The sequence below is a fragment of the Rissa tridactyla genome, unplaced genomic scaffold (genome assembly GCF_028500815.1).
Source record: "Rissa tridactyla isolate bRisTri1 unplaced genomic scaffold, bRisTri1.patW.cur.20221130 scaffold_762, whole genome shotgun sequence".
Taxonomy (NCBI): Eukaryota; Metazoa; Chordata; class Aves; order Charadriiformes; family Laridae; genus Rissa; species Rissa tridactyla.
In genome coordinates, this window is record NW_026529981.1 from 335 (window position 1) to 21,425 (window position 21,091).

The 21,091-nt window shown below is 63.2% G+C and overlaps 1 protein-coding gene across 1 annotated transcript; it reads right to left on the reverse strand.

Annotated features, from left to right (window-relative positions):
- Window positions 1–2,498: 2,498 nt before the first annotated feature.
- On the reverse strand, window positions 2,499–18,706 carry GRK1 (G protein-coupled receptor kinase 1). Its single transcript, XM_054187807.1, has 8 exons — window positions 18,232–18,706; window positions 15,306–15,592; window positions 11,035–11,162; window positions 9,973–10,130; window positions 8,633–8,716; window positions 4,258–4,382; window positions 3,330–3,531; window positions 2,499–2,563 (listed from the first exon to the last, which is right to left on the reverse strand). Exons 1-8 carry the CDS (start codon window positions 18,704–18,706, stop codon window positions 2,499–2,501), a joined length of 1,524 nt encoding a protein of 507 aa, XP_054043782.1.
- Window positions 18,707–21,091: the final 2,385 nt, after the last annotated feature.

Below are 21,091 nucleotides of genomic sequence, written 5' to 3' on the forward strand. Positions count from 1 at the left end.
CGTCAACGGAGCACCCAACGAGCATTGGAGACCCCATCAATGGGGCACCCAACGAGCATTGGAGACCCCGCCAATGGAGCACCCAACGCCCACCGGGGACCTCATCAATGGAGCACCCAACGAGCGTTGGAGACCCCATCAATGGAGCACCCAATGCCCACTGGAGACCCATTTCTGGGCACCCAACACCCACTGGAGACCCTGTCGATGGAGCACCCAACGCCCGTCGGGACCCACTTCCACGAGCACCCAACGCCCAGCGGGGACCTCGTCAACGGAGCACCCAACACCTACTGGAGACCCCATCAATGGAGCACCCAACGCCCACCGGGGACCTCATCAACGGAGCACCCAACAAGCGTTGAAGACCCCGCCAACGGAGCACCCAACACCCACGGGGACCTCGTCAACGGAGCACTCAACGCCCGTCAGGACCCACTTCCACGAGCACCCAACGCCCACCAGGGACCTCGTCAACAGAGCACCCAATGAGCATTGGAGACCCCGTCAATGGAGCACCCAACACCCACCGGGGACCTCGTCAACAGAGCACCCAACACCTACTGGAGACCCCATCAATGGGGCACCCAACGAGCGTTGGAGACCCCGTCAATGGAGCACCCAACGCCCACCGGGGACCTCGTCAACGGAGCACCCAACGAGCGTTGGAGACCCCGTCAACGGAGCACCCAACACCCACCGGGGACCTCATCAACGGAGCACCCAACACCTACTGGAGACCCCATCAATGGGGCACCCAACGAGCGTTGGAGACCCCGTCAATGGAGCACCCAACACCCACCGGGGACCTCGTCAACCGAGCACCCAACACCTACTGGAGACCCCATCAATGGGGCACCCAACGAGCGTTGAAGACCCCGCCAATGGAGCACCCAACGCCCACCGGGGACCTCGTCAACGGAGCACCCAATGAGCGTTGGAGACCCCGTCAACGGAGAACCCAACAAGCGTTGGAGACCCCGGCGATGGAGCACCCAATGCCCACTGGAGACCCATTTCTGGGCACCCAACACCCACGGGGACCTCGTCAACGGAGCACTCAATGCCCGTCAGGACCCACTTCCACGAGCACCCAACGCCCACCAGGGACCTCGTCAACGGAGCACCCAACGAGCGTTGGAGACCCCGTCAATGGAGCACCCAACGCCCACCGGGGACCTCATCAACGGAGCACCCAACAAGCGTTGGAGACCCCGTCAACGGAGCACCCAACGAGCGTTGGAGACCCCATCAATGGAGCACCCAATGCCCACTGGAGACCCATTTCTGGGCACCCAACGCCCACTGGAGACCCCGTCGATGGAGCACCCAACGCCCGTCGGGACCCACTTCCACGAGCACCCAATGCCCACCGGGGACCTCGTCAACGGAGCACCCAACACCTACTGGAGACCCCATCAATGGGGCACCCAACGAGCGTTGGAGACCCCATCAACGGAGCACCCAACGCCCACCGGGGACCTCATCAACGGAGCACCCAACGAGCGTTGGAGACCCCCGCCAACGGAGCACCCAACGCCCACCGGGGACCTCGTCAACGGAGCACCCAATGAGCGTTGGAGACCCCGTCAACGGAGCACCCAACACCCACCGGGGACCTCGTCAACGGAGAACCCAACAAGCGTTGGACACCCCGGCGATGGAGCACCCAATGCCCACTGGAGACTCATTTCTGGGCACCCAACACCCACTGGGGACCTCGTCAACGGTGCACTCAACGCCCGTCAGGACCCACTTCCACGAGCACCCAACGCCCACCGGGGACCTCGTCAACGGAGCACCCAACGAGCATTGGAGACCCCGTCAATGGAGCACCCAACACCCACCGGGGACCTCATCAACGGAGCACCCAACAAGCGTTGGAGACCCCGTCAACGGAGCACCCAACGAGCGTTGGAGACCCCATCAATGGAGCACCCAATGCCCACTGGAGACCCATTTCTGGGCACCCAACGCCCACTGGAGACCCCGTCGATGGAGCACCCAACGCCCGTCGGGACCCACTTCCACGAGCACCCAACGCCCAGCGGGGACCTCGTCAACGGAGCACCCAACACCTACTGGAGACCCCATCAATGGGGCACCCAACGAGCGTTGAAGACCCCGCCAATGGAGCACCCAACACCTACTGGAGACCCCATCAATGGAGCACCCAACGCCCACCGGGGACCTCGTCAACGGAGAACCCAACAAGCGTTGGAGACCCCGGCGATGGAGCACCCAATGCCCACTGGAGACTCATTTCTGGGCACCCAACACCCACTGGGGACCTCGTCAACGGAGCACTCAACGCCCATCAGGACCCACTTCCACGAGCACCCAATGCCCACCGGGGACCTCGTCAACGGAGCACCCAATGAGCATTGGAGACCCCATCAATGGAGCACCCAACACCCACCGGGGACCTCGTCAACAGAGCACCCAACACCTACTGGAGACCCCATCAATGGGGCACCCAACGAGCGTTGGAGACCCCGTCAATGGAGCACCCAACGCCCACCGGGGACCTCATCAACGGAGCACCCAACGAGCGTTGGAGACCCTGTCAAAGGAGCACCCAACGAGCATTGGAGACCCCATCAATGGAGCACCCAATGCCCACTGGAGACCCATTTCTGGGCACCCAACGCCCACTGGAGACCCTGTCGATGGAGCACCCAACGCCCGTCGGGACCCACTTCCACGAGCACCCAACGCCCAGCGGGGACCTCGTCAACGGAGCACCCAACACCTACTGGAGACCCCATCAATGGGGCACCCAACGAGCGTTGGAGACCCCATCAACGGAGCACCCAACGCCCACCGGGGACCTCATCAACGGAGCACCCAACACCTACTGGAGACCCCATCAATGGGGCACCCAACAAGTGTTGGAGACCCCGTCAATGGAGCACCCAACACCCACCAGGGACCTCGTCAACCGAGCACCCAACACCTACTGGAGACCCCATCAATGGGGCACCCAATGCCCACTGGAGACCCATTTCTGGGCACCCAACGCCCACTGGAGACCCCCGTCGATGGAGCACCCAACGCCCGTCGGGACCCACTTCCATGAGCACCCAACGGCCCCCGGAGACCCCATTGTTGAACCACCCGACGCTGGAGACCCATTTCTGGGGCCCCCAACGCCCACTGGAGACCCACTTCCACGAGCACCCAACGCCGGAGACCCATTTGGAGCCACCCAACACCCATCGTCCCCCAAACCCTGACACCCCCCCCCCACCCCGGGGCCGCCGCCCCCCAGCACCCCACTCTCACCCCCCCCCGCCCCCCCCATTTTGTCCCCCCCCGGGGGGGGTTACCTGCCTCCAGGCGCCCCCAGTTGACGGCGGCGAAGATGGGGTGAGCCTTGAGTTGGGCGCAGTCGTTGTCCCGGAAGCCCAGGCGGGTGCTGGGGTCCTTGGCCAGTAGCCCCTCGCAGGCGGCTTGTGCCACCGGGCTGAACCGCTCCGAGTAGCTGACGGGGTCGTGGAGGATGCGACGCGTCACCTCCTTGTTTTCCACCTGTGGGGACAAGGGTTGGGGGGCGGGGGGGGGGGGGGGGGGGGCGGCGGTGGGTCCTGGGGGTTCCTGGTGGGGAGGTTCTTGGGGGGGTTCCTGGGAGGGAGGTTCTTGGGAGGTTCTCGGGAGGTTCCTGGCAGGTTCTTGGGAGGTTCCTGGCAGGTTCTTGGGAAGTTCTTGGGGGTTCCTGGGAGGTTCCTGGGGGGATCCTGGGGGGATCCTGGGGGGAACCTTGGGAGGTTCTTGGGGATCCCTGAGGTTCCTGGGGGGATTCCTGGGAGGTTCTTGGGAGGTTCCTGGGAAGTTCTTGGGGGTCCTGGGGGTTCCTGGGAGGGTCCTGGGAGGTTCTTGGGAGGTTCTTGGGGGTCCTGGGAGGTTTCTGGGGTGTTCCTGGGGATTCTGAGAGCTCCCTGAGGTTCCTGGGAGGTTCCTGGGAGGTTCTTGGGGGTCCCTGAGGTTCCTGGGGTGTTCCTGGGAGGTTCTTGGGAGGTTCTTGGGGGTTTGGGGGTTCCTGGGAGGTTCTTGGGGGGTTCCTGGGAGGTTCCTGGGGCTTCCTGGCAGGTTTCTGGGGGATTCCTGAGGGTTCTGGGAGGTTCTTGGGGGTCCTGGAAGGTTCCTGGGGGGTTCCTGGTAGGCTCTTGGGGACTACTGGGAGCTCTGGGATGTTCCTTGGGGAGTTTCTGGGGGTTCCTGGGGGTTCCTGGGGGGTTCTTGGGAGTTCCTGGGCACCTTCTCCCCCCGACTGCGAAAGGGTCCCTTGGCCGCCAGCATCTCGTAGAGGGTGACCCCCAGCGTGAAGTAGTCGACGGCCCAGTCGTACTCCTCGTCCCGCAGCAGCTCCGGCGCCATGAACCCTGCGGGACCCGGGTGGCCGGGGTGGGAGGGGACGACACAGGTGACATGGGAGGACCCAGGTGACCAGGGAGGACACAGATCCGGGGAGACCCAGGTGACCAAGGGAGGACCCTTTTGACCAAGAAGGACCCAGGTGACCAAGGACCCGTGTCTGGAAGGACCCAAATGACCAGGGGGGACTCAGGTGACCAAGAAGGACACAGGTGACCAGGGGGGACCCAGGTGACCAAGGGGGACCCCGGTGACCAAGAAGGACCCAGGCGATCAGGAAGGACCCATGTCCAGAAGGACCCAGGTGACCAAGGAGGACCCAGGTGACCAAGGACCCATGTCTGGAGGGACCCAAGTGACCAGGGGGGACTCAGGTGACCAAGAAGGACCCAGGTGACCAGGGGGGACCCAGGTGACCAAAGGGGACCCCGGTGACCAAGAAGGACCCAGGCGATCAGGAAGGACCCATGTCCAGAAGGACCCAGGTGACCAAGGAGGACCCAGGTGACCAAGAAGGACCCAGGTGACCAAGGACCCGTGTCTGGAAGGACCCAAATGACCAGGGGGGACTCAGGTGACCAAGAAGGACCCAGGTGACCAGGGGGGACCCAGGTGACCAAGGGGGGACCCCGATGACCAAGAAGGGACCCAGGCGATCAGGAAGGACCCATGTCCAGAAGGACCCATGTCCAGAAGGACGCAGGTGACCAAGGAAGGACCCTGGTGACCAAGAAGGACCCAGGTGACCAAGGACCCATGTCTGGAGGGACTCAAATGACCAGGGTGGTCCCAGGTGACCAAGGGGGGACCCAGGTCACCAAAAAGGGTCCAGGGGACCAAGAAGGACCCATGTCCAGAAGGACCCAGGTGACCAAAGGAGGACCCAGGTGACCAAGGGGGACCCAGGTGACCAAGAAGGACCCATGTCCAGAAGGACCCATGTCCAGAAGGACCCAGGTGACCAAGAAGGACCCAGGTGATCAGGAAGGACCCATGTCCAGAAGGACCCAGGTGACCAAGAAGGACCCAGGTGACCAAGGACCCATGTCTGGAGGAACCCAAATGACCAGGGGGGACTCAGGTGACCGAGAAGGACCCATGTCCAGAAGGACCCAGGTGACCAAGGGGGGACCCAGGTGACCAAGAAGGACCCAGGTGACCAAGGAGGACCCAGGTGACCAAGGGGGGACCCAGGTGACCAAGAAGGACCTGGGTGACAAAGGGGGGACCCAGGTGACCAAGAAGGACCCAGGTGACCAAGGAGGACCCAGGTGACCAAGGGGGGACCCAGGTGACGAAGAAGGACCCAGGTGACCAAGGAGGACCCAGGTGACCAAGAAGGACCCAGGTGACCAAGGGGGGACCCAGGTGACCAAGAAGGACCCAGGTGACCAAGGAGGACCCAGGTGACCATGGGGGGGACCCAGGTGACCAAGGAGGACCCAGGTGACCAAGAAGGACCCTGGTGACCAAGGGGGGACCCAGGTGACGAAGAAGGACCCAGGTGACCAAGGAGGACCCAGGTGACCAAGGGGGGACCCAGGTGACCAAGAAGGACCCTGGTGACCAAGGAGGACCCAGGTGATCAGGAAGGACCCATGTCCAGAAGGACCCAGGTGACCAAGGAGGACCCAGGTGACCAAGGACCCATGTCTGGAGGGACCCAAATGACCAGGGGGGACTCAGGTGACCGAGAAGGACCCAGGTGACCAAAGAAGAGGACCCTGGTGACCAAGGGGGGATCCAGGTGACCAAGAAGGACCCAGGTGACACCAAGGGGGGACCTGGGTGACCAAGAAGGACCCTGGTGACCAAGGGGGGGACCCAGGTGACCAAGAATGACCCAGGTGACCAAGGAGGACCCAGGTGACCAAGGGGGGACCCAGGTGACCAAGGAGGACCCAGGTGACCAAGAAGGACCCAGGTGACCAAGGGGGGACCCAGGTGACCAAGGAGGACCCAGGTGACCAAGGGGGGACCCAGGTGACCAAGGAGGACCCAGGTGACCAAGGGGGGACCCAGGTGACCAAGAAGGACCCAGGTGACCAAGGAGGACCCGGGTGACCAAGGGGGACCCAGGTGACCAAGAAGGACCCGCGGTGACCAAGGGGGGACCCAGGTGACCAAGGAGGATCCAGGTGACCAAGGGGGGACCCAGGTGACCAAGAAGGACCCAGGTGACCAAGAAGGACCCTGGTGACCAAGGGGGGACCCAGGTGACCAAGAAGGACCCAGGTGACCAAGGAGGACCCAGGTGACCAAGGGGGGACCCGGGTGACCAAGGAGGACCCAGGTGACCAAGGGGGGACCCAGGTGACCAAGAAGGACCCAGGTGACCAAGAAGGACCCTGGTGACCAAGGGGGGACCCAGGTGACCCAGAAGGACCCAGGTGACCAAGGAGGACCCAGGTGACCAAGGGGGGACCCAGGTGACCAAGGAGGAACCAGGTGACCAAGAATGACCCAGGTGACCAAGAAGGACCCAGGTGACCAAGAAGGACCCTGGTGACCAAGGGGGGACCCAGGTGACCAAGAAGGACCCAGGTGACCAAGGTGGACCCAGGTGACCAAGGGGGGACCCAGGTGACCAAGGAGGACCCAGGTGACCAAGGGGGGACCCGGGGTGACCAAGAAGGACCCAGGTGACCAAGGGGGGACCCGGGTGACCAAGGAGGACCCAGGTGACCAAGGGGGGACCCAGGTGACCAAGAAGGACCCAGGTGACCAAGGGGGGATCCAGGTGACCAAGGAGGACCCTGGTGACCAAGGGGGACCCAGGTGACCAAGGGGGGACCCAGGTGACCAAGGAGGACCCTGGTGACCAAGGGGGGGACCCAGGTGACCAAGGAGGACCCTGGTGACCAAGGGGGACCCAGGTGACCAAGGAGGACCCAGGTGACCAAGGGGGGACCCAGGTGATCAGGAAGGACCCAGGTGACCAAGGAGGACCCGGGTGACCAAGGGGGACCCAGGTGACCAAGAAGGACCCGGGTGACCAAGAAGGACCCAGGTGACCAAGAAGGACCCAGGTGACCAAGGAGGACCCAGGTGACCAAGGGGGGACCCAGGTGACCAAGAAGGACCCAGGTGACCAAGGGGGGACCCAGGTGACCAAGGAGGACCCAGGTGACCAAGGGGGGGACCCAGGTGACCAAGAAGGACCCAGGTGACCAAGAAGGACCCTGGTGACCAAGGGGGGACCCAGGTGACCAAGAAGGACCCAGGTGACCAAGGAGGACCCAGGTGACCAAGGGGGGACCCAGGTGACCAAGGAGGAACCAGGTGACCAAGAATGACCCAGGTGACCAAGAAGGACCCAGGTGACCAAGGAGGACCCAGGTGACCAAGGGGGGACCCAGGTGACCAAGAAGGACCCAGGTGACCAAGGAGGACCCAGGTGACCAAGGGGGGACCCAGGTGACCAAGGAGGACCCAGGTGACCAAGGGGGGGACCCGGGTGACCAAGAAGGACCCAGGTCACCAAGGGGGGACCCAGGTGGCCAAGGAGGACCCTGGTGACCAAGGGGGGACCCAGGTGACGAAGAAGGACCCAGGTGACCAAGGGGGGACTCAGGTGACCAAGAAGGGCCCAGGTGACCAAGGAGGACCCAGGTGACCAAGGGGGGACCCAGGTGACCAAGAAGGACCCAGGTGACCAAGAAGGACCCTGGTGACCAAGGGGGGACCCAGGTGACCAAGAAGGACCCAGGTGACCAAGGAGGACCCAGGTGACCAAGGGGGGACCCGGGTGACCAAGGAGGACCCAGGTGACCAAGGGGGGACCCAGGTGACCAAGAAGGACCCAGGTGACCAAGAAGGACCCTGGTGACCAAGGGGGGACCCAGGTGACCAAGAAGGACCCAGGTGACCAAGGGGGGACCCAGGTGACCAAGGGAGGACCCAGGTGACTAAGGAGGACCCAGGTGACCAAGGGGGGACCCAGGTGACGAAGAAGGACCCAGGTGACCAAGGAGGACCCAGGTGACTAAGGAGGACCCAGGTGACCAAGGGGGGACCCAGGTGACCAAGGAGGACCCAGGTGACCAAGAAGGACCCTGGTGACCAGGAGAGGAGCAGGGCCGAGGGACCCCCACCCTCCTGCCGCCCGCTGTCCCCCGTGTCCCCGGCCTTCCCCACGTGGCCCCCCCACCCCATAACCGTGGCCCCCCACCATCCCCCCGCCCCGGGTCTCCGTGCCACCTCCCCTGTCCCCAAGGTCCACGTTCCCCCCCGTGTCCCGCCCCACCCCGTCCCCTACCCGGGGTCCCGGCGTAGCCGCGGGTTTTGTTCTGTCCCTCCTTGAGCTCCACGGCCAGACCCATGTCGGACAGACGGACGTGGCCTGCCCACACCAGTAACCACCAGTAAGAACCAGTAACACCCCCAGGAACACCCCCAGTGCCCTGCTCACACCAGTAACCACCAGTAAGAACCAGTGACACCCCCAGGAACCATCCTAGTGCCCTGCTCACACCAGTAACCACCAGTAAGGACCAGTGACACCCCCAGGAACCCATCCCAGTGCCCTGCTCACACCAGTAACCACCAGTAAGAACCAGTGACACCCCCAGGAACCATCCTAGTGCCTTACTCATACCAGTAACCACCAGTAACACCCCCAGGAACACCCCCAGGAACACCCCCAGTGCCCTGCTCACACCAGTAACCACCAGTAAGAACCAGTAACACCCCCAGGAACACCCCCAGTGCCCTGCCCACACCAGTAACCACCAGTAAGAACCAGTAACACCCTCAGGAACCCCCCCAGTGCCCTGCCCACACCAGTAACCACCAGTAAGAACCAGTAACACCTCCAGGAACCCATCCCAGTGCCCTGCTCACACCAGTAACCACCAGTAAGAACCAGTAACACCCCCAGGAACCCATCCCAGTGCCCTGCTCACACCAGTAACCACCAGTAAGAACCAGTAACACCCCCAGGAACCCCCCCAGTGCCCTGCTCACACCAGTAAGCACCAGTAAGCACCAGTAACACCCTCAGGAACCCCCCCAGTGCCCTGCTCACACCAGTAACCACCAGTAAGAACCAGTAACACCCCCAGGAACCCCCCCAGTGCCCTGCTCACACCAGTAACCACCAGTAAGAACCAGTAACACCCCCAGGAACACCCCCAGTGCCCTGCTCACACCAGTAACCACCAGTAACCACCAGTAACACCCCCAGGAACCCATCCCAGTGCCCTGCTCACACCAGTAACCACCAGTAACACCCCCAGGAACCCATCCCAGTGCCCTGCTCACACCAGTAACCACCAGTAAGAACCAGTGACATCCCCAGGAACCCATCCCAGTGCCTCCCAGTATCACCCTCCCGGGCTCCCAGTAACACACCCCTGTATGTCCTCCTCTGTCCCCCCCATGTCCCACACATCCCCCTCGTCCCCGAGGTCCCCAATGTCCCCGCGCCCCCCAGTGTCCCCTTGTCCCCACGGCCCCCAGTGTCCCTGCATCCCCCAGTGTCCCCCCATCCCCCAATGTCCCCGCATCGCCCGGTGTCCCCATGCCCCCCCGATGTCCCCGTGCCCCCAACCCCCCCCCCAGCGTCCCCCCCCCGTGCCCCGCTGTCCCCAGCGTCACCGGCGTCATCGAGGAGGACGTTCTCGGGCTTGAGGTCGCGGTAGACGATGCGGTGCTGGTGCAGGTGCTCCAGCCCCAGCAGGATCTGGGCGGTGTAAAACACGGCCCGCGGCTCGGGGAACCCGGGGTTCTCCTCGTCCACGTTGTAGATGTGGTACCTGACACGCCAAGCACACGCCAAGGACACGCTAAGGACACGCCAGCGCTCGGGGAGGGGGGACACGCGCCAGCGCCTGGGGACGTGCTGGGGAGGCGGCTGGGGGAAGCTGGGTTGGCTTCGTCCCCTTTGTGTGTGTGGCGCCTCCACATGCTAAGGACATGCTAAGGACATGCTAAGGACACGTTAAGGACACGCAAGCGCCCAGGGACATGCCAGCACCTGGGGAAACTCCAGTATCTGGGGACATACCGGGGACATACCGGGGACATGGCTGTGGGGAGCTGGGTTGGCTTCATCCCCATTGCGTGTGTGGTACATCCACATGCTAAGGACACGCTAGGGACACGCTAGGGACATGCTAAGGACATGCTAGGGACATGCTAGGGACATGCTAAGGACACGCCAGCGCCCAGGGACATGCCAGCACCTGGGGACATGCTGGGGACACGGCTGGGGGAAGCTGGGTTGACTTCGCCCCCATTGCATGTGTGGTACATCCACATGCTAAGGACATGCTAAGGACATGTTAAGGACATGCTAGGGACATGCTAGGGACATACTAAGGACACGCCAGCGCCCAGGGACACGCCAGCACCTGGGGAAACTCCAGTATCCGGGGACATACCGGGGACGCGGCTGGGGGAAGCTGGGTTGGCTTCATCCCCATTGCGTGTGTGGTACATCCACATGCTAAGGACACGCTAGGGACACGCTAAGGACACGCTAAGGACACACCAGCACCTGGGGACACTCTGGGGACGTAATTCAGAGAACCCAGGGGCGGCCTCGTCCCCGTCGCGCGCACCACGTGGTGCCTCCACGTGCTCAGGCCCCCGCCGAGGCCCCGCCGGACAACGCCGCCGGCAGCGACACGCCTGGCACACGCCAAGCACACGCTTTACCGCAGGTCGCCGCCGTTCATGATGGTCATGACGAGGCAGAGGTCGGTCTTGGTCTGGAAGGCGCAGGCCAGCGAGACGATGAAGCGACTGTGGACCCGCGCCAGGATCCGCTTCTCCACCATCGCCGCCTGCACACGCCAAGCACACGCCAAGGGCACGCCGCTGGGGACGGCCCGGCACACGCCAAGGAGGCGCCGAGGCCAAGAGCCGGAGGGGGGGGAGGGGGGGGCGCACGCGCGGGAAAACATGGGTGGGACACGCCAAGGACACGCCACGGACGTGGGACGGTACACGGCAAGGACACGGGATGGTGCGTGGCAAGGATAGGCCAAGGACACGCCAAGGACACGCCAAGGACACGGGAAGGGATTGGGGACAGGAGAAGGGATTTGGGGACAGGGGAAGGAATTTGGGGACAGAAGAAGGAATTTGGGGACAGGGGAAGGGATTTGGGGACAGGGAAAGCGATTTGGGGACAGGGGAAGGGATTTGGGGACAGGGGAGCGGATTTGGGGACAGAAGAAGCAATTTGGGGACAGGGGAAGGGATTTGGGGACAGGGGAAGGAATTTGGGGACAGGGGAGGGGATTTGGGGACAGAAGAAGGAATTTGGGGACAGGGGAAGGGATTTGGGGACAGAAGAAGGGATTTGGGGACAGGGGAAGGGATTTGGGGACAGAAGAAGGAATTTGGGGACAGGGGAAGGAATTTGGAGACAGAAGAAGGGATTTGGGGACAGGGGAAGGGATTTGGGGACAGAAGAAGGAATTTGTGGACAGAAGAAGGAATTTGGGGACAGAAGAAGGGATTTGGGGACAGGGGAAGGGATTTGGGGACAGAAGAAGGAATTTGGGGACAGAAGAAGGGATTTGGGGACGGGGAAGGGATTTGGGGACAGGGGAAGGAATTTGGGGAGAGAAGAAGGAATTTGGGGACAGAAGAAGGGATTTGGGGACAGGGGAAGGGATTTGGGGACAGAAGAAGGGATTTGGGGACAGGGGAAGGGATTTGGGGACAGGGGAAGGAATTTGGGGACAGAAGAAGGGATTTGGGGACAGGGGAAGGGATTTGGAGACAGAAGAAGGAATTTGGGGACAGAAGAAGGGATTTGGGGACAGGGAAGGGGATTTGGGGACAGGGGAAGGGATTTGGGGACAGAAGAAGGGATTTGGGGACAGGGGAAGGAATTTGGGGACAGAAGAAGGGATTTGGGGACAGAAGAAGGGATTTGGGGACGGGGAAGGAATTTGGGGACAGAAGAAGGGATTTGGGGACAGGGGAAGGGATTTGGGGACAGAAGAAGGAATTTGGGGACAGAAGAAGGGATTTGGGGACAGGGAAGGGATTTGGGGACAGAAGAAGGAATTTGGGGACAGGGCAAGGAATTTGGGGACAGGGGAAGGGATTTGGGGACAGAAGAAGGGATTTGGGGACAGGGAAGGGGATTTGGGGACGGGGAAGGAATTTGGGGACAGGAGAAGGGATTTGGGGACGGGGAAGGAATTTGGGGACAGAAGAAGGAATTTGGGGACAGGGGAAGGGATTTGGGGACAGGGGAGGGGATTTGGGGAGAGAAGAAGGAATTTGGGGACAGGGGAAGGGATTTGGGGAGAGAAGAAGGAATTTGGGGACAGGGGAAGGAATTTGGGGAGAGAAGAAGGAATTTGGGGACAGGGGAAGGGATTTGGGGAGAGAAGAAGGGATTTGGGGACAGGGGAAGGGATTTGGGGACAGAAGAAGGGATTTGGGGACAGGGGAAGGGATTTGGGGAGAGAAGAAGGGATTTGGGGACAGGGGAAGGGATTTGTGGACAGAAGAAGGAATTTGGGGACAGAAGAAGGAATTTGGGGACAGGGGAAAGGATTTGGGGACGGGGAAGGAATTTGGGGACAGGGGAGGGGATCTGGGGACAGAAGAAGGGATTTGGGGACAGAAGAAGGGATTTGGGGACAGGGGAAGGAATTTGTGGACAGAAGAAGGAATTTGGGGACAGAAGAAGGAATTTGTGGACAGAAGAAGGGATTTGGGGACGGGGAAGGGATTTGGGGACAGGGGAAGGAATTTGGGGAGAGAAGAAGGAATTTGGGGACAGGGGAAGGGATTTGGGGAGAGAAGAAGGAATTTGGGGAGAGAAGAAGGAATTTGGGGACAGAAGAAGGGATTTGGGGACAGGGGAAGGGATTTGGGGACAGAAGAAGGAATTTGGGGACAGAAGAAGGGATTTGGGGACAGGGGAAGGGATTTGGGGACAGAAGAAGGAATTTGGGGACAGAAGAAGGGATTTGGGGACGGGGAAGGGATTTGGGGACAGGGGAAGGAATTTGGGGAGAGAAGAAGGAATTTGGGGACAGAAGAAGGGATTTGGGGACAGGGGAAGGGATTTGGGGACAGAAGAAGGGATTTGGGGACAGGGGAAGGGATTTGGGGACAGAAGAAGGAATTTGGGGACAGAAGAAGGGATTTGGGGACAGGGAAGGGGATTTGGGGACAGGGGAAGGGATTTGGGGACAGAAGAAGGGATTTGGGGACAGGGGAAGGAATTTGGGGACAGAAGAAGGGATTTGGGGACAGAAGAAGGGATTTGGGGACGGGGAAGGGGATTTGGGGACAGGGGAAGGGATTTGGGGACAGAAGAAGGGATTTGGGGACAGGGGAAGGAATTTGGGGACAGAAGAAGGGATTTGGGGACAGAAGAAGGGATTTGGGGACAGGGGAAGGGATTTGGGGACAGAAGAAGGAATTTGGGGACAGAAGAAGGGATTTGGGGACAGGGAAGGGATTTGGGGACAGAAGAAGGAATTTGGGGACAGGGCAAGGAATTTGGGGACAGGGGAAGGGATTTGGGGACAGAAGAAGGGATTTGGGGACAGGGAAGGGGATTTGGGGACGGGGAAGGAATTTGGGGACAGGAGAAGGGATTTGGGGACGGGGAAGGAATTTGGGGACAGAAGAAGGAATTTGGGGACAGGGGAAGGGATTTGGGGACAGGGGAGGGGATTTGGGGAGAGAAGAAGGAATTTGGGGACAGGGGAAGGGATTTGGGGAGAGAAGAAGGAATTTGGGGACAGGGGAAGGAATTTGGGGAGAGAAGAAGGAATTTGGGGACAGGGGAAGGGATTTGGGGAGAGAAGAAGGGATTTGGGGACAGGGGAAGGGATTTGGGGACAGAAGAAGGGATTTGGGGACAGGGGAAGGGATTTGGGGAGAGAAGAAGGGATTTGGGGACAGGGGAAGGGATTTGTGGACAGAAGAAGGAATTTGGGGACAGAAGAAGGAATTTGGGGACAGGGGAAGGGATTTGGGGACGGGGAAGGAATTTGGGGACAGGGGAGGGGATCTGGGGACAGAAGAAGGGATTTGGGGACAGAAGAAGGGATTTGGGGACAGGGGAAGGAATTTGTGGACAGAAGAAGGAATTTGGGGAGAGAAGAAGGAATTTGGGGACAGGGGAAGGGATTTGGGGACAGAAGAAGGAATTTGGGGAGAGAAGAAGGAATTTGGGGAGAGAAGAAGGGATCTGGGGACAGGGAAAGCGATTTGGGGACAGGGAAAGGAATTTGGGGACAGAAGAAGGAATTTGGGGACAGAAGAAGGGATTTGGGGACAGGGGAGGGGATTTGGGGACAGAAGAAGGAATTTGGGGACAGAAGAAGGGATTTGGGGACAGAAGAAGGGATTTGGGGACAGGGGAAGGAATTTGGGGAGAGAAGAAGGAATTTGGGGACAGGGGAAGGGATTTGGGGAGAGAAGAAGGGATTTGGGGACAGAAGAAGGGATTTGGGGACAGGAGAAGGAATTTGGGGACAGGGAAGGGGATTTGGGGACGGGGAAGGAATTTGGGGACAGGAGAAGGGATTTGGGGACAGAAGAAGGAATTTGGGGACAGGGGAAGGGATTTGGGGACAGAAGAAGGAATTTGGGGAGAGAAGAAGGGATTTGGGGACAGGAGAAGGAATTTGGGGACAGAAGAAGGGATTTGGGGACAGGGGAGGGGATTTGGGGACAGGGGAAGGGATTTGGGGACGGGGAAGGGATTTGGGGACAGAAGAAGGGATTTGGGGACAGGGGAAGGGATTTGGGGACAGAAGAAGGAATTTGGGGACAGAAGAAGGGATTTGGCGACAGATTTGCCGACGAGGAGCCGCAGGAGGCCCCGGGAAGGGCCGAGGGCACTGAGGGGCCGGGGGCCGCCCCGCGTCCCCCCCCTCGGTGGGGGCTTGAGGGGGGTTGGGGGGGTTGGGGGAGGGGCGGGGGCCTGCCCGCGGCCTCACCTCGTAGCCCTGGCGCTTCTTGAGGCGTTTCTTGTTGAGGCGTTTGTTGGCGTACATCTTGCCGGTGGCCCGGCGCTGGCAGGCGCAGACCTCGCCGAAGCCCCCCTTGCCCAGGACCCGGAACTCGGCGAAGGCTTCGGCCCCCACCGGTTGTTCCTCCAACCACTTGAATTGCACGAAACGCCCGAATTCCAGCGATTCTCGGTACGGGCTCCAGGCCGCCGCTTCCAGGTGGGCTAGCAACTCCCGGCGAGCTTGGCCGAAGGCCCCCGCCGAGGGGGCGGCACCTGCGCGCGTGGAAGAGGAAGGGGGAGAAGGTGGCGTGGCTGCCGACGCTATCGCGGCCGCCACTGGGAGTGGCGCGGCCACCACCGGGGGCATCGTGGCCACTGTTGGGGGTGTCACGGCCACCACCGGGGGCATCGTGGCCACCGTCGAGGGCGTCGTGGCCACCACCGGGGGTGTCATCGCCATCGTTGGGGGTGTCATGGGCATCATGGCCACCACTGGGGGCATCATGGCCACCACCAGGGGTGTCATCACCATCATTGGGCGTGTCATGGGCATCATGGCCACCATTGGGGGCGTCGTGGCCACCACCGGGGGCGTCGTGGCCACTGTTAGGGGTGTCATGGCCACCATTGGGGGCATCGTGGCCACCGTCGAGGGCGTCGTGGCCACCACCGGGGGTGTCATCGCCATCATTGAGGGTGTCATGGGCATCATGGCCACCACTGGGGGCATCATGGCCACCACCAGGGGTGTCATCACCATCATTGGGCGTGTCATGGGCATCATGGCCACCATTGGGGGCGTCGTGGCCACCACCGGGGGCGTCGTGGCCACTGTTAGGGGTGTCATGGCCACCGTTGGGGGCATCGTGGCCACCATCGGGGGTGTCGTGGCCACCACCGGAGGTGTCATCGCCATCGTTGAGGGTGTCATGGGCATCATGGCCACCATTGGGGGCGTCATGGCCACCACCGGGGGCATCGTGGCCACCATTGGGGGTGTCATGGCCACCACTGGTGGCATCATGGCCACCATCGGGGGCATTGTGGCCACCATCGGGGGCGTCATGGCCACCGTTGGGGGTGTCATAGCCACCACCAGGGGCATCATGGCCATCATGGCCACTGTTGGGGGTGTCATGGCCGCCACCAGGGGCATCGTGGCCACCACTGGGGGCGTTGTGGCCACCACTGGGGGTATCATGGCCATCATGGCCACTGTTGGGGGCGTCATGGCCACCACTGGGGCTATCATGGCCATCATGGCCACTGTTGGGGGCGTCATGGCCACCACCGGGGCTATCATGGCCATCATGGCCACCGTTGGGGGCATCATGGCCACCACCGGGGGCATCATGGCCACCATTGGGGGTGTCATAGCCACCACCGGGGGCATCATGGACACCGTTGGGGGCATCATGGCCACCACCGGGGCCATCGTGGCCACCATTGGAGGCGTCATGGCCACCTTTGGGGGTGTCTTAGTAGTCATCACTGTCATGGTGACCATTGGGGCCGTCATGGCCACCACTGGGGGTGTCATGGCCACCACCGGGGGCATCATGGCCACTGTTGGGGGCGTCATGGCCACTGTTGGGAGTGTCATGGCCTCTACTGGGGTGTCATGGCCTCTATTGGGCTAGCATGGCCTCCACTGGGCTAGCATGGCCTCTGCTGAGGTGTCATGGCCTCCGTTGGTGGCACCATGGCCACCGTTGGGGTACCATGGCCTCCGTCGGGGTATTACGGCCGCCATTGGAGGTATCATGGCCGCCATCGGAGGTATCATGGCCACCATTTTGGTGTCATGGCCACCATTGGAGGTATCATGGCCTCCATTGAGGTACCATGGCCACCATTTTGGTGTCATGGCCACCGTGGGCAGTGTGGCAGCCACCATCTTGGCGCCGCAGCCGCCATGTTGGCGTCACAGCTGCCATGTTGTTGTCATGGCCCCCGTGGGCAGTACGGTGGCCGCCATCTTGGCGTCGCGGCCGCCATTTTGCTGTCAGGGCCACCATTGGCAGTATTGTGGCTGCCATCTTGGCGTCACGGCCGCCATTTTGTTGTCACGGCCCCTGTGGGCAGTACGGCGGCCGCCATCTTAGTGTCACAGCCGCCATTTTGTTGTCTCAGCCCCCGGGGGCAGTACGGCGGCTGCCATTTTGGCGCCGCGGCCACCATTTTGTTGTCACGGCCCCTGTGGGCAGTACGGCGGCTGCCATTTTGGCGCCGCGGCCACCATTTTGTTGTCACGGCCTCTGTGGGCAGTACGGCGGCTGCCATTTTGGCGCCGCGGCCGCCATTTTGTTGTCACGGCCCCCGTGGGCGGTACGGCGGCTGCCATTTTGGCATCACGGCCGCCATTTTGTTGTCACAGCCCCCGTGGGCAGTACGGCGGCTGCCATTTTGGCGCCGCGGCCACCATTTTGTTGTCACGGCCTCTGTGGGCAGTACGGCGGCTGCCATTTTGGCATCACGGCCGCCATTTTGTTGTCACGGCCTCTGTGGGCGGTACGGCGGCTGCCATTTTGGCGCCGCGGCCGCCATTTCGTTGTCACGGCCCCCGTGGGCGGTACGGCGGCTGCCATCTTGGCGCCGCGGCCGCCATTTTGTTGTCACGGCCTCTGTGGGCAGTACGGCGGCTGCCATTTTGGCATCACGGCCGCCATTTTGTTGTCACGGCCTCTGTGGGCAGTACGGCGGCTGCCATTTTGGCGCCGCGGCCGCCATTTTGTTGTCACGGCCCCCGTGGGCAGTACGGCGGCTGCCATCTTAGTGTCACGGCCGCCATTTTGTTGTCACGGCCCCTGTGGGCGGTACGGCGGCCGCCATCTTGGTGCCGCGGCCGCCCTTTTGGTTTTGGTACGGCGGCCCCCACCTTGGCGCCGGGGCGGGGCAGGGCGGGGCCTCACCTGCGGGGGGCCCGGCAACGGCGGCGGCGCTGAGGAAGGCGCAGTGTTGGGCCCCGCCGGGGGTGAAGAAACGGCTCCTGATGGCGGCGGCCGCCCCGGCCCTCTCCTCCTCCTCGCACTGCTCGTAGGCCTCCAGCTCCGCCCACAGCGCCCCGGCGGCGGCCAATTCCGGCCTCCCTTCTAGAAACCGCCGGAAAAGCAGCTTCCCGATCGGCTGCTCCACGCACTGCCACCGGAAGGATGTATCCTCTTCAAGGTGGCCGCCGCCATGCGCGACGCCATTTTGGGCCTTGCCGCCGCCATTCGGGGCCCCGCCGCCGGCCAGGCGGGCGCGCAAGGCCTGGCACTGGGAGATGTGGGGCAGGCGCAGGCGGGCCCGTTGCCGTCGATCCCGACCCGAGGTAGCCCCCGGCCCGCCCCGGGCCGACACGTAGGCCGAGTTGGCCACCACCGTCTCCAGGCCGCCGATGTCCATGGCTGCTGAGGGGCTGGGGGGGGGGGGGCGACACGCGGAAGTGAGCGCTCGATGCCACCCACGGGGACATATTGTCCCCTTCCCTCCCCCGCCATATCCCCCCCCCCCACCCCGGATTACCCCCCCCAAAGGGGGGGGGGGGGCAAGGTCATGGTCTTAAAGGGCCAGCGCGCTATAATTAGCGGGGAAAGCGGCTCAGCCCCGGCCTAAGCGGCTTTCAGGGAACAAGAAGGGGGGGGGGGGGGATACCCCCAATCCCCCCCCCCCCGATATCCCACAATGCACCGGGGCCGCCAAGCATGATGGGAAGGAGGTGTTGTCGCCCCCCCCCTCCCCCCCCCGTTGCCCCCCCCCTTTCCCCCCAAGGTTGAGAATGGCGCCGCAAAGGATTCTGGGGGAGGTGTCATGGCCGCCGTGGGCTCCCCCCCCCCCCCCCCAAAAGGTGGTGGCTCCCACGGTCCTTTGCAGCAAAGGATGATGGGAAGGGGGGGGGGAGGGAGGAGGAGTTGGAGGGGGGGCGGGGGGGGAAGGAGGACCCACCCCCGGGACCCCCCAACCCAAAGGGACCCAGGTATTTGGGACCCCCCCACCCTGAGGCCACCCAGATATTGGGGACCCCCTACCCCAAAGGGACCCAGATATTTGGGACCCCCCCCACCACCTTGAGGCCACACAGATATTGGGGACCCCCCCCCACCCAAAAGGGACCCAGGCGTCTGACACCCCCCCCACCCAAAGGGTCCCAGTATTTGGGACCCCCCCCCACCCTGAGGGCACCCAGGTGTCCGGGACCCCCCCCACCCAAAGGGACCCAGATATTTGGGACACCCCCCACCTTGAGGCCACCCAGATATTGGGGACCCCCCCCACCCAAAAGGGACCCAGGCGTCTGACACCCCCCCACCCAAAGGGTCCCAGGTATTTGGGACCCCCCCCACCCTGAGGCCACCCAGATATTGGGGACCCCCACCACCCAAAAGGGACCCAGGCGTCTGACACCCCCCCACCCAAAGGGACCCAGGTATTTGGGACCCCCCCCACCTTGAGGCCACCCAGATATTGGGGACCCCCCCCACACCCAAAAGGGACCCAGGCGTCTGACACCCCCCCCACCCAAAGGGACCCAGGTATTTGGGACCCCCCCCCACCCTGAGGGCACCCAGGTGGCCGGGACCCCCCCCACCCAAAGGGACCCAGGTATTTGGGACCCCCCCACCCCAAAGGGACCCAGATATTTGGGACACCCCCCCCCCGAGGGCACCCAGGTCTCAGGGACCCCCCCCACCCAAAGGGACCCAGGTGTCCGGGACCCCCCCCACCCAAAGGGACCCAGATATTTGGGACCCCCCCACCCTGAGGCCACCCAGATATTGGGGACCCCCACACCCTGAGGGCACCCAGGGGGCCGGGACCCCCCCCACCCAAAGGGACCCAGGTATTGCGGACCCCCCCCACCCCAAAGGGACCCAGGTATTTGGGACCCCCCCACCCTGAGGCCACCCAGGTCTCCGGGACCCCCCCCACCCAAAGGGACCCAGATATTTGGGACACCCCCCCCCGAGGGCACCCAGGTCTCAGGGACCCCCCCCACCCTGAGGGCACCCAGGTGTCCGGGACCCCCCCCCACCCAAAGGGACCCAGATATTGGGGACCCCCCCACCCTGAGGGCACCCAGGTCTCCGGGACCCCCCCACCCAAAGGGACCCAGGTGTCCGGGACCCCCCCCCACCGTCTGACATACCCCCCCCCCCCCCGCGCCCCCCACCCCGGGACCCCCCTCTCCCACCTCACCTCTGCAGCTCCCGCTCGCCCGCTCCGGCTCCCGGTAGCCCCCGGCACCGGGATTAGCCCCGCCCGGGGATTAACCAAATCCCCCGGGGGCGGCCATAGCCCCCCCACCCCATGCCTCATAACCCCCTCCCCCCCCCCCCCCATAACCCACCCCCCCCCCGCCAAAGGGCTGCTCACACGCCCCCCGCCCCCCCCCGGCGGCCGGGACCCCCCCACTGTCCCCAAGGGACCCCCCCCATTGATCCCAGGGGACCCAAGCGGCCGGGACCCCCCCCCCACTGTCCCCAAGGGACCCCCCCCCCATTGATCCCAGGGGACCCAGGCGGCCGGGCCCCCCCCCCACAAAGTCCCCATGGGCCCCCCCCGCATTGATCCCAGGCCCCCCCCCCATTGATCCCAGGGGACCCAGGCGGCCTGGCCCCCCCCCCACAAAGTCCCCATGGGCCCCCCCCGCATTGATCCCAGGCCCCCCCCCATTGATCCCAGGGGACCCAGGCGGCCGGGCCCCCCCCCCACAAAGTCCCCATGGGCCCCCCCGCATTGATCCCAGGCCCCCCCCATTGATCCCAGGGGCCCAGGTGTCCGGGCCCCCCC

Coding starts and splice junctions, on each gene's coding strand:
- GRK1 (XM_054187807.1), bottom strand. CDS start 18,706: ATGGACATCGGCGGCCTGGAGACGGTGGTGGCCAACTCGGCCTACGTG. Junction 11,163..15,305: donor AGAAGCGCCAGGGCTACGAG/GTGAGGCCGCGG, acceptor TGGCGTGTGCAG/GCGGCGATGGTGGAGAAGCG. Junction 8,717..9,972: donor CGTCCTCCTCGATGACGCCG/GTGACGCTGGGG, acceptor TGGTGTGGGCAG/GCCACGTCCGTCTGTCCGAC.